The sequence below is a fragment of the Amaranthus tricolor genome, chromosome 3, assembly GCF_026212465.1.
Source record: "Amaranthus tricolor cultivar Red isolate AtriRed21 chromosome 3, ASM2621246v1, whole genome shotgun sequence".
In the NCBI taxonomy this organism is placed as follows: Eukaryota; Viridiplantae; Streptophyta; class Magnoliopsida; order Caryophyllales; family Amaranthaceae; genus Amaranthus; species Amaranthus tricolor.
Window position 1 is genome coordinate 17244001 of NC_080049.1, and position 13767 is coordinate 17257767.

At 32.3% G+C, this 13767-nt stretch overlaps 2 protein-coding genes across 2 annotated transcripts; both read left to right on the top strand.

The window, feature by feature from the left end:
- The first annotated feature begins 10742 nt into the window (after nt 1-10742).
- On the top strand, nt 10743-12286 carry LOC130807814 (ATP synthase subunit a, chloroplastic). Its single transcript, XM_057673161.1, has one exon. The coding sequence runs from the start codon at nt 10857-10859 to the stop codon at nt 11598-11600; it is 744 nt and encodes a 247-aa protein (XP_057529144.1). The 5' UTR covers nt 10743-10856; the 3' UTR covers nt 11601-12286.
- LOC130807815 (ATP synthase subunit c, chloroplastic) lies at nt 11879-12875 on the top strand. Its single transcript, XM_057673162.1, has one exon. The coding sequence runs from the start codon at nt 12351-12353 to the stop codon at nt 12594-12596; it is 246 nt and encodes an 81-aa protein (XP_057529145.1). The 5' UTR covers nt 11879-12350; the 3' UTR covers nt 12597-12875.
- The last annotated feature ends 892 nt before the right edge of the window (nt 12876-13767 follow it).

Consider the following 13767-nt stretch of genomic DNA (forward strand, 5'->3'; position numbering starts at 1 on the left):
AGGCTATGGTGGTTTGTTGTCCTGGATTTTCTCCAAATTTGATGTTCCACTTGGTGATTATAATTTTCCAATGGGTCCCAGTAACATGATAGGTGCAAAATGTTTGAGCAATTTGCGCCTTCAATTAAATGAGGAAGGGATCCTTGAAAATGCTGTGGAACAGGTTGAGATTGATTCTAATGATGATGAGGAACAGGAGGTAGAGGAGAAGGAAAAGGAGGGACAGGAGGAAGAGGAAGAAGTTGAAAAGGAGGAACAGGAGAAGGAAGGAGCTGGAGTTAAGGAACAGGAGGTTGTTCCTACTGATAAGGAGGAAGAAGACAAGGGGATGGGACCTGAAGTTACTCTTGATGATGACTCTAGGGCTGAACCCAGTCATTTTCCCTCACCAAAGCCAACCACTCCACCATCCCATCATTTCCCATCACCACCACCATCACCAACACCAAGATCACCACCACCTGTTCACCCTTTTCAAAAACAAAGCTTTGATCAGACAACCATTCCTACTGCTCCTTTATACTCTATTCTCCTTAAGCTTGATGATTTGCAGGATCGCTTCTTCAAATTTCAAGATGAAATTCGTGTTTCCTTAGCCTCATTAGCTGACCAGATGACTCAAATGGAGGCTCGTCTTGGTGCTAAATTGGACACCGTGGAGGTGGAAACAGAATATATTGATGAAGATGCTCCTGCTTCCTAGTTCTCCTTTAATATCTTTTATGTTTCATTGCTACTATCTCTGTCACCAAACAATTTCTTTGCCTTTAGTACCAGCTGGGGTACACCTCTTAAACATTGTTAACTTTGATGAACCTTTTTACATATGTTACTAACTGTTAGGTTTAATTAGTCATTGCTTATCATGTTTGCATTCATTGCTTATGCTCTTTTAATTTGTGTATCCTTATTCTCTCTTTGACTATAACTATATGTTTAGTGCTGTGGTTTGATTGCTTATCTTCTTTTTGAATGATGTCAAAAGGGGGAATATTTGGCACAAACTTAAATAATGCTTGAGCATGTTTGAGATCTAGTTAAATATATTATGTTGGACTTATGGATTAAGGTGCTGGTTTGGTTTGTTTCTGATGTTTGTGTTGCTAGTTGTTTATTGTTACTCATTGACACTGAAACTAGGTTTCTCATTGCATTCATTGACACTGAAAATAGGTTTCTCATTGCATTAAGGTTTAAGATACTGATTTCTGGTTTTGTTTAGTTGTTTCTAATTTTTTTTTTTTGGTTTATGCTAATTTCTTTTAGCTCTGATTATGGATGATTATGGATTAAATCTGCATTTTTTTTTCATTGTTTGATTTTATGCTGAAATAATATAAAGTTGTTGTTTTGATTATTTCTAGAGTAACTTGTATCATGATATTTAGTTAAGAAGAGTTGTTTTGATCTCTAACATACTCTTCAACATTGGTTTACTCTATTTTGTTTTTTTAAGTTTGTTTGAAAGTTTGTCATCATCAAAAAGGGGGAATTTGTTGGACCTCTTGAGTTTTGATGATGACTACACTTTACCAAATATGTGTTTAGAGATTTTGTGCAGGTCGATATCCGATTAATTGTGATTGTTGATAGTACCTATGGCTTAGTTCATGGGAATATACATGTCAAAAGGTTTCAAGAGATGTTAGAAGAGTATATCACGTGGGATGTAAAATGGAGACAGGAAGTCTACTGTTCCCAGGTTTGATGTTCTAGCAAGTTGGAATTTGGAGACAGCGCAGTGTTCCCAAACTGAAGTCAATTTACGTTAGCTAATAAATTCTATCTTTTATCTTTTTAGTTAATGTATTTAAATTAATTGGTTGCATTAGTTTATTAAAGTTAATTGGCAAAAAGAATTTCTAAAATTCCTCACGTGTGGGTTTCAAGATTAATTCCTTATTTTTAGGAGATAAACTTGGATCTACTAAAAAGTAGGAACAGCAGTTAGGTCTTAATTATTTTTGGATTTTCTGAAATATAATAAAAATAATCTTTTCCTAAAAATAGTAAAAATAACCATTTTCTTAGAATTAGTCAAAAGATAACCGTTTTTAGAATTAGTCAAAAGATAACCGTTTTACCAAAACCGTTTTCTAAATATAGCATGAAGTTCCAGCCATTAATTTGGGGAACAGGAATTACTACTGAAGAAACTGCTACTTTAGGGAACAACGGTTATTAAGGAACAGTGGTTATCAGGGTATAGCGGTTACTGATTGCCTTAACCGTTTGTTTGATTTATTCAAAGGCTGAAGTATTAACCGTTTTGTGATTCATTCAGCAACATTCATTGATCCATGACTAAGGATAATGGGTTGGAATATTTTTCTATTTTTAGAAATTCATTTTATTATAAATAAGCTAACTAGCTCGGTTTTTAAAAAAAAAAAAACGCATGCTTTGAGAGAAAAATAATTTTTGCGTTTGATTTTGAAATTCTACAAGTAATATTTTGTGTTTTTAAATTGCCAATTAATTCATAATATTTACTTGTGCAACTCTTTGATTTATTTTAGAGAATTTCTATCATTTTTGTAAGGGATTTTGAGAGTTTATGTAATTAGACTCGAGTGAGTCTAAGGGGGAAGTTAGATAGCTTTTAGTGAAGCTAGAGAGGATTAGCTTATTGTAAAGCTAAGTTTGTTGCTTTGAGTAAAGCAATTAGAGAGTGAAGAGTTGGCCTAGTTGTTTCGCTTCGAGTGAAGTAAGGTGTTTATTGTAATTGTAACTAATTGCCTTAAACATAGTAAAGTTGTTAGAAATCCCAAGTGGTCGTGGTTTTTCCTTTTGTTTAGGCCCAAAAGGTTTCCACGTAAAATCGTGTGTCTCTCTTATTATTTTGCTCTTAGTTTAAGCTTTATTTATTTTGAATAATTCCGCAAAAACAGGGCACAATCGCTTAAACTTGCAACAACAACAATTCACCCCCCCCCCCCCTCTTGTTGCTGTTCCCGTTCCTAATTGAATCAACAAAGGGAAAAGAAGAAAACAAAGAAGAAGAGGAAGGATCCAGAGAAGAGAGAGAAAAACTCTTTTACTTTCTTTTGTATTATGAACCACCACAATTACCAAAATTACAAAGCAATATATATATATATAATATACAATATTCAACACCCCCCCTCAAGCTGGAGGTGGAAGCATTCCCAGCTTGAATAAAAGAGACTTGAAATGTGTTGGAGGCAAAATCTTGGTGAGCACATCAACCAATTGGTTTTGAGTAGGTAAGTAAGTCAATTGAATGAGCCCTTCCATTAGCTTTTCTCTTGTGAAATGGCAATCGATCTCAATGTGCTTTGTCCGTTCATGATAAACTGGATTTTTGGCTATTTGAATTGCAGATTGATTATCACAGTGAAGGGTAACTGGCTTTAAAGTAGTGACATTGAGTTCTTCAAGCAAGTTGACAAGCCAGGTGATTTCTGATGTAGCCTGCTGCATTGCTCTATATTCTGCTTCAGAAGATGATTTGGATATAGTTGATTGCTTCTTGCTTTTCCAGCTAATTGGAGAGTTGCCCAACAAGATAATGTATCCAGTGACTGATCTTCGTGAAAAAGGGCAAGAAGCCCAATCTGAGTCTGAGAAGGCTTGAAGAGTTATGTTAGCTTCTCCTTTTAAAAGAATACCTTGACCTGCAGTGGTATTAATATACTGAAGAACATGAAGAAGAGCATCAAAGTGAGATTGTTTTGGGTTTTGCATAAACTGACTGAGAAGTTGAGTAGCAAAGGCTAAATCAGGTCTTGTATGAGACAAGAAATTCAACTTTCCTACCAAAGTTCTATACAAAGTGGGATTAGAAAAAAATGAGGGTCTTCAGCACTTAGCTTACAGTGTAGAGGCAAAGGAGTGTGTACTTCCTTATTAGAGAAATGTTGTATCTGCAATAACTCCTTGGTGAACTTATGCTGAGTGAGAACAATTCCTGCATTTACATAAGAAACCTCCATGCCAAGAAAAAAATGAAGCAAACCAAGATCCTTAATGGTGAATTCATTATCAAGATGCTGTTTAATGCTATGTATTTCAGTGGAATTGGAACCAGTTAGCAAAATATCATCAACATATATAGCAAGAATAGTAATATCTGAAGCAGACTTCTTTAAAAATAAAGATGGATCATGTTTTGATTGTTGATAATTCCTGGAGTGCAAAAAACCAGCAAGCTTTTGAAACCATTGTCTAGATGCTTGTTTTAAACCATAAAGGGATTTTTTGAGTTTGCAAACTTTATTGTGAGGATTTGGAATACCCAAAGGTACTTTCATATATACATCTTCTGTTAAATGGCCATGTAAAAAAGCATTGTTTATATCAAGTTGGTAAATAGGCCATTTTCTTGCTGCTGCTAAAGCTATAACAGTTCTTATTGTAGTCATCTTGACTACAGGGCTGAAAGTTTCTAAGTAATCTATCCCATATTTTTGGTGATTACCTTGAATGACAAGTCTTGCTTTAAGTCGTTCTAAAGAACCATCTTTATTGTATTTTGCTTTGTAAACCCATTTGGAACCAATAGCCTTTTTACCTTGGGGAAGATCAGTGTATTCCCATGTTTCATTTTGCAACAGAGCTGAAATTTCTTTCTTCATGGCTTCTGTCCAGCCAGGGTCAAGAATAGCTTCATGATATGTTTGTGGTTCGGTATATGTGGCTTGTAAAGCAAGAGTTTGTTGTTGGGAAAAAGGTAAGGAAGAGAAAGTGACAAGATCAAGAATGGGGTTGTTGAGATAAAGGAGATTGAGTAGTGGTGTGTAAAACATAATCCTGTAGATGAATAGGTGGTTTAGTTTGTCTAATGGATCTTCTGAGATCATTGGAAGGTAGAGGAGGAGAAGGAGATATATTGGAGAGTAAGTCTGTGTCTGTAATAGTATTGTAAGATGGAGTATTATGAGAAGTAGAGCATTTAGTATTTGAGATGGTGGATATAGAAGAGTTTTGGGTAGAAGAAGATGGGTAAGAAAAGAAAGTATTGAAATCAGATATAGAAGAAGGAAGAACAGATTGAGTGTTTGAAGAAGAAATATGATGAAAAGGAAAAATATGCTCATGAAAATGAATGTTTCTAGTAAGAAGAACCTTGTTAGAGTGAAGATCGAGAATTTTGTAGCCTTTCTGTGTTGGAGAGAAACCCAAGAAGATGGAAGGATGTGATCTGGGAGCAAATTTATCTCTGTTTCTTTTGCTTGTTGCTACAAAACAGAGACTTCCAAAACATTTTAAGGCATCATATTCAGGTAATTTGTTGTAAAGTAATTCATAGGGTGTTTTGTAATGTAAAATAGATAAGGGAAGTCTGTTAATAAGAAAAGTGGCATGTAAAATGCATTCACCCCAATATTTGAGAGGAATTTTGGATTGAAAAAACAGAGATCTTGCTATTTCCAATAAATGTCTATGTTTTCGTTCAACTCTCCCATTTTGTTGGGGTGTAGCAACAAGGCTGGTCTGATGAATAATGCCCATGTCTTTATAAAATTGAATGGCATTTGCATCACAAAACTCCATGCCATTATCAGATCTAACAATTTGAACAGATGTGTGAAATTGTGTCTGGAGTAATTTAATGTGATTTGCTAAGATTGGAAAAGCATTAGATTTAGTGTTCAAAAGGTAAGTCCAAGTAGCTCTAGAGAAATCATCAACAATAGTAAGAAAATATTTGTGCCCATTATATGTGGGAGTAGCATATGGACCCCATAAGTCTACATGAAGCAATTCAAAAAATTTATTTGCTCTGCTGTTGCTAAGAGGAAAAGAATTATAGTTTTGTCGAGCTTGGGGACATATATGACAAATGCAATCAACTAAATGAAAAGAATTACAAAAAGGAATTTGAAGATGTTTCATTTGCATAAAAGGAAAAAGGCCAAGTCTGCAGTGCCATAGTTGATTGAGAGTGTTGCTGGAATTTGAAGATGTCAAGCATTCTTTTGATGAAGCAGAAGTAGGAGAGGAAAATTGATTGTATGTGAGAGAATTGTTAACATGGTACAGACTGGTGTGAGCATTACCAAGGACCTGAGCATGCTTCATCAAATGGTCCTGAGAAAGGGAGGTAAAGGGAATGAGTAAGCAATTTGTTGGTGTGAATAGAACATATTTATGAAACTGAGTGATTAATTTATGTATTGAAATGAGATTGAATTGAAAAACAGGAACATGAAGCACATTATCAAGAATTAAATCTTCTGATATTTGGACAGAGCCTATGTTCATGACTTTGGCTTGTTGACCATTTGGTTGAGTGATGAAATATGGCTTATGAAGAGGTTCATAGTGAAGAAAAAGATCCAAAGAAGGAGAAATGTGGTCAGTAGCACCACTGTCAAGAATCCAAGAAGAATTCTTTGTAGATGATAAAAAACAAAAATTGTTACCTGCTAGAAGAGTGGATTTGGATGGAGGAGAAGTATCAGAGTCTTTATTTGGAGCAAATTGTTGTGCCAACATGTTGACAAATTGTTGATATATTTCAGGTGTGATAGAAATGTCTGGCTTGATTGTTGAATTGTTATCAAAATCTGGGGATGGAAGCTGTCTTTCAGAGAACATAGTAACTCTTCTTGGCTTGTTCCTCAATTCAGGATGAAGTTTGAAGCATCTATCTATATTGTGACCTTGCATTTTACAATGGTCACAATAATAATTGCTTCGATGTCTCTTGTTAGAAGCAGAACTATTATTAGATGTAGATTGATATGGAATAGACCCAGATCTCCCTTTATTCTGATAATTATTCAGATGTTGAAAGGAAGTCCTGTTTCCATTGGAATTGAATTGATATCTATTTACAGCAAAAGCAGAATGTTCGTTTACAGAAGACAAATTATCAGAAAACTCCCTCTGGGTTTCATCTTGAATTAAGATACTGTAGGCAGTGTTTACATCTGGTAAAGGTTTGATCATGAGAATATTGCCTCTAACATTTTTATATGCTCCATTCAAACCCATTAAGAACTTATATAATCTTTGATTCTTAATTAACTCAACAATCGATCCATTAACGTCACAAGTACAAAAACCACAAGAACATTTGGGGATTTTCACAAGACTGTCATATGCATCCCATAAACTCTTTAATTTGGTAAAGTATTCAGCAATAGACAAATTTCCTTGTTCAAAAGAATTTAATTCTTTATCAATTTGTAAAATTTTAGGTCCATTTGATTGAGAGAACCTATTCTTTAATTCATTCCATATATCAGCAGCGGAATTGCAGTAAAGAACACTTGAACTAATGTTTTCTTCACAAGAATGTAAAAGCCAAGAAATTACCATTTTATCGCATCTTTCCCATTGCTTTGCCATTGTAGGATCTGTCGGTTTTCTGCAAGAACCATCAGCAAAGCCCATTTTATTCTTCGCCACTAAAGAGATCTGGACGGAGCGTTCCCATTGTTCAAAGTTCAAACCATTCAAAGGTTTGGTAGAGAGAGAATGGTTGGTATTATCACCATGACCTAGAAATAATTCGTGATTGTAATCTGGGATGAAAGTTGGGGAATTTCCAGATTCCATGTTTATCAAGAGAAGAAGAAAAAAAAAATCAGTTATCGATCTTAGAGAAATCGTGGCTCAGATACCATGAAAATATGCAAGGAAAACAATCAAAGAGGAAGATGCACAAGCCATGACGCAGCCATGGAAAAGGGAAAAGAAGAAAACAAAGAAGAAGAGGAAGGATCCAGAGAAGAGAGAGAAAAACTCTTTTACTTTCTTTTGTATTATGAACCACCACAATTACCAAAATTACAAAGCAATATATATATATATATATATAAAATATACAATATTCAACATAAAGTACAGATAGAAAATAATCCTCTTAATACTAAGTAGTTTTAATGCTAATCATTAGCTTAATTGCGTTTTGGAAATAGGTTCTTGGTTAGAATAGTTTTATTAGTCAAGTATTATCAACCAAGTTTAAATATTATCAAACCAGTAATGATTTGGATGTTTCCCAATATATAAAGTAACAATATATACTAAAAGAAAATATAATTGAAAAAAAAATATTGTTAATACCAGAAAACAAGTGGTCTACTATTATTTCTAAAGCTTTTCCCAATCAATAATCTGAAACTCCACTAGGCTGAGCAATTATTGATACAAAAAATGATAGTATACAACTACTTGGACTATACAGAAATAATGGAATATCGTATGTAGTGGACACATGCATATGGTTTAAGGAAAGAGGAAAAATAACATTTGGACTTTAATATGAAAATAAGACTATGATTCATGTACCCATGCATGTCCCAATAATGTAAGAGATACCTTATACATTTATTATGTCTACTTCCTTCTATTTTTCTGCCCATTTATCTAATTATTTTTTTTGTTTGTGGGGAAGGTTTGTACATGCATACTATATATAAAAAATACATTAATCCTCACAAAAAAAATTAAAGTTGAAATTCATAGTAAATTAATAAAAATGAAGTGTTTAATATTTAGAAATGATGAAATTGCATTTTTAGTTTTGAAATTTAACTTAATTTATCAATTGATTTACAGATTATAAAATTTACAATAAGTATAAAATTTGAATAAATTATATTTTAAGATTCACATATATGCATCTTAGATGTTCAATAATTGTTAATTAAATACTATACACATGGTAAAAATGTCAAAAACTAGTAAGTTAAAGATAATATAATAAGACCATAAGTTAACTTCAAACTATATACTTGTAGAAATACATTATGTTTATTTAAATAGCACTATGAAGTGTGAAAAGTATATACTCCGCTAACTTTTGCGTATAAACAATTGAAAAAATAATAGCCTAAATTACAATAAAGGATGAATAATATTGATACCATATGGGATGATTAAAGTTATTTAACTTTTAGCACTTGGTCACCATAAAAAAAAATCCTCACATGTACAAGTTTTTCCTCATCTAAGCCAAAAGACAAAGAACTAGAGTACATATAACAAGATGAGATATGCTTAATCACAACTTTCAAAAAGAGACGGTTTTACGGTAAAAAAATCTCTATTGAGATGATCTAATGTACAATTAATTATTATTATAAGTAATTATTTATAATCTTAAAGTGATCACTTATAATTAATCATAAAATGATCAATTAAAAAATCAAACTAGTTATATATATAACAAAAGTGTTGTTGATACTTGATAGGCTAAATGATACACCAAACAAACAACATTATTAGATGAGACAAAGAAGTTAAAAACAGTTAATAGAGAGCCGAAAACAAAAAAGAAAAAGGAAATAAGAAGAAAATTATGATGATTGATAAGACAGAGATAGAGAAAGACGCAAAATAAATAAGCTTTGCCCTTACTGAAAAATCCATTATATATGTCAACAAGTAATCCTTTTGACTCAGCATGCATGGGAGATAAGCAAAGCTTGATGATTAAAAGTTAATGTGCCATGCTAAAAGAGGAGGTCCCAACTCCCTAACACATTAACTTCATCTTTATGTACCCCGGGCCAGGCTTCGGGCCCATGCTTCAACCATTGTACCTTCAATACCTCAACCATTTTTGTTTTGGATTGTTTGTTTAAGAACCTAGCATATATGGTAGTATCGTTCGAAATACTTCACGTGCGAGGAAAATTTTAAGTCGTTAAAATATTGAGATGTAGACTAATATATAATACTTGGTGAGTAATCCTTCTAATATCATATAGTTTTAGAAAAGACTGAAACTAATCAAATGTTGTATGTAAGTTACACTAAAAAAAATAAAGATGACGAATAACACTTGGGTCGTCAACTGGTAAGGAAAAACTAGTTGGCGACTAAATAGGGACAAAAATCCTTAGTCACTTGCAAAATCGTCGACAAAAATACTTTGGCGACCTTTACGTTTTAGTTGCTATTTAGTTGCCACTTTTAACTATTCATTTTACTTGGTCGCCAAGAAGAGTCGCCAACTCAATATTTATTTGTAGTGTCAACACTCATTACTCGTGGGTTTGTGGGTCCGAGTCAGTGCGTCCACACAAGTGGGCCCATAGGATGATTATGTAACGATTATCATGGCCTAACAAGTATACTCTTATGTCTATATTTGTCGCCATATAACTGGACTAGAGATCGACATTTGGATTATTATGTTGTCTCAAGAATATTGTTAATTAAATTTTAATCACCATTTGTATGTCATTTTTATGATTATACGATTCGACTCACTTCTGATAGAATTTATTTAGGATTTCTATTCGACTTCCTTCTGATAGAATTCATTAAAGATTTCGATACTGATAACTTTAATTGTTCATGAATGGTAAAATAATATTTACGTTTGAAACATAGTTAATTAGATTTGGATTTCTTTAGGCCAAAATACTTGTTTATTGAAACATGATATACGCAATCATAGCAAGTATCTTATTTAATTTACCACGAATTATGTGTCTTATTTTATTTTTCACTAAGTTCGAAAAATGAGCATATTTTGTTAAATGTAGGATAAAAGTATACAGAACCACCAATTATTTCATACAATGTTAACATTTGATAAACGACATAGCTTTCCTAACCCACTGAAAATGATGGAACATCTTCAAATCTTTGTTCAATATCTGAAACTACAAAATTCAGTCAAAAATTGACGGCTATTTCATTCGCTACGTACAATTCACATTAAAATTATAATTTGATAACTTATTTGTTGGTTCTAGAGATATTTATATTTTCTAGGAACTACAATGCTACATTACAATTATTGATACTATTTAATTTTATTTAATTAATCGGTATTTTAAATAGAAAATTAAAGTAAACAAGTCGAGAAAGCGATGGTTGAATCAAAATAATTTTTTTTTTAAGTTATATTTCTGTCAGAGGACAATATGAATATTCCATCATATTCACTTAACACACTAAAGGGGTTATATGATATATCTGGTGTGGAAGTAGGCCAACATTTCTATTGGCAAATAGGAGGTTTCCAAATTCATGGTCAAGTACTTATAACTTCTTGGGTTGTAATTGCTATCTTATTAGGTTCAGCTGCTATAGCTGTTCGGAGTCCACAAACTATTCCGACTGGCGGTCAAAATTTCTTTGAATATGTCCTTGAATTCATTCGAGACGTGAGCAAAACTCAAATTGGAGAAGAGTATCGTCCTTGGGTTCCCTTTATTGGGACTATGTTTCTATTTATTTTTGTTTCGAATTGGTCAGGGGCTCTTTTGCCTTGGAAAATCATACAATTACCTCATGGGGAGTTAGCCGCACCCACCAATGATATAAATACGACTGTTGCTTTAGCTTTACTCACGTCAGTAGCCTATTTCTATGCGGGTCTTACAAAAAGAGGATTAAGTTATTTTGGTAAATACATTCAACCAACCCCAATTCTTTTACCCATTAACATCTTAGAAGATTTCACAAAACCTCTATCACTTAGTTTTCGACTTTTCGGAAATATATTAGCGGATGAATTAGTAGTTGTTGTTCTTGTTTCTTTAGTACCTTTAGTGGTTCCTATACCTGTGATGTTTCTTGGATTATTTACAAGTGGTATTCAGGCTCTTATTTTTGCAACTTTAGCTGCAGCTTATATAGGCGAATCCATGGAGGGTCATCATTGATTAGTGTTAGGAAGAGTCTATCGTTTAGTTTAGATCCAGGTAATATATCTATGTATCAAGATATTCTATCAAGATAATCTATGTTATCTAGAACATATAAATGTCAAAATTCATACAGTCTAACCGGAATAGAAAAAAAAAGATTCGAGCGAGAAGTGTAAAATAAAAAAGAAAAGAAGGTGTTGGTTAGTAGAGAGGGGGTGCCGCAGGTATGTGGAATCTAATGACTATTTAAGTTAATTCTTGCAGATTAGATGGTTCGAAGAATGATTAGAAAATCCGATTGAATTAAAAATAGAATCGCCGGTTTACGTTATTGAAGAAACATATGTATATTTTATATTAGAGATTGGCAAGTTATATATGAATGAATATTTCATTTGCCCTACTTAAATTTCTTAAATTTCGGATACCAAACTGAAGTCCTTCCGTTTTGTTTAGGACTGCGAATTGAATGAATAAACAGATCAAATAACGAAAAAGATCGAAGAATGATTAATGATTAGAAAAAATAAATGGAAAACTCGGGTTGTATTAATTCAGAAAGACTCAACAAATAGGAACTAAAAAAAGATTAAGTCTTTCTAATGATCGAATGATTCAATAATATTATTATTTATTATTTCAATTTGGCGTTTTTATTTTAGTTATTTCGACTGGATGAATATTACTAACGGAATAATTAAGTCCTAATGCATTGGTTGATTGTATCATTAACCATTTCTTTTTTTTGTGTGTGAGGAACTTATCATGAATCCATTGATTTCTGCCGCTTCCGTTATTGCTGCTGGATTGGCTGTAGGGCTTGCTTCTATTGGACCTGGAGTTGGTCAAGGTACTGCTGCGGGACAAGCTGTAGAAGGTATTGCGAGACAGCCCGAAGCAGAGGGAAAAATACGAGGTACTTTATTACTTAGTTTAGCTTTTATGGAAGCTTTAACAATTTATGGATTGGTTGTAGCATTAGCGCTTTTATTTGCGAATCCTTTTGTTTAATCTCAAAAAAGAAATATGATAAATACATATTTCTTTTATAGTCTTGGATTTGCAGGTTGCTTTTTCACATTTATAGTAAAATATCGCTCCTACACAATTACTCATTCGTTGCGAAAATAACCCACGGGAAGGACTTATTTGAGGATGAAGAATTAGTGTTACCCACTCGCTTTCTTCCTTCCTTCCCCTTCGTAAGTTCCAAGGCGAAGTCTTGCAACAAAGGAGGTATTTCGCAATTCGCATGAAACCTAGTACCTAATTAATATTAAGAATTCTATTCCAAAAAATTAAGTATTATTCTTATTGGAAATTAGGGAATCTCAATATAAAATAAATAAAAAATAATTTTTATTCAATCTTATTTTATATTTCGGTCAATATGTAAGAAAAAGTAGTTATACAATTTTTTGTTTTAATTGTTTGATCGCATACTTTTTTAATATTATTTTTTAATAATTTTTAGTTATTTAATTTAAATATACAAATGATCAATATAAAGCATTATATTGCGTCAAAAATCAAATGTAACAAGCAAAATAGAAAAAAGTACAAAATAGACAAAAATAAATACTTATAATTTTCTGATGTAGATTATTTATATCATTTATTTAATAATAATGGTGTACGTAATTTAGTTATTATAGTATAAATTGTAATCTTAAAATGTATGTTGTTATACAAATATTTCTTATTTATTACTCCCTATGTTTTTAAGTGAAGTTTACATCATGTTCACGGAAATTAAGAAAAATAAAACTTTTTAGATAATGGATAGATAGTACTTCTAATAAATTTGATGGAAGAATTGTGGGATCCTAAACATTAAATACTAACATAGATTACTTAAACATAGAGTACAATAAGTTTGATGATAGTTTTGGAAAAATTTATGTCCAAAAAAGGAAATGATTCTAAAGTGGACAAATATATGGAACTACTCGTTTTGATAATGTGGACAAACAAAAAGGAACGGATGGATTATTATATTATAAAAATTTATAACAGTAAATTATATTGATTTTTATAGGACCCACTAATTTGATGTGAACAAAGCGTCCATCTGATTCATTATTTGTATATATTTTAATTTGAAATTAATTTGATTTGCAAAATTAATCTTTGTTTTAAATTTAATGTTTAAATTAGTCATTTTTATGAATCATGATTTTTT

Coding starts and splice junctions, on each gene's coding strand:
- LOC130807814 (XM_057673161.1), top strand. CDS start 10,857: ATGAATATTCCATCATATTCACTTAACACACTAAAGGGGTTATATGAT.
- LOC130807815 (XM_057673162.1), top strand. CDS start 12,351: ATGAATCCATTGATTTCTGCCGCTTCCGTTATTGCTGCTGGATTGGCT.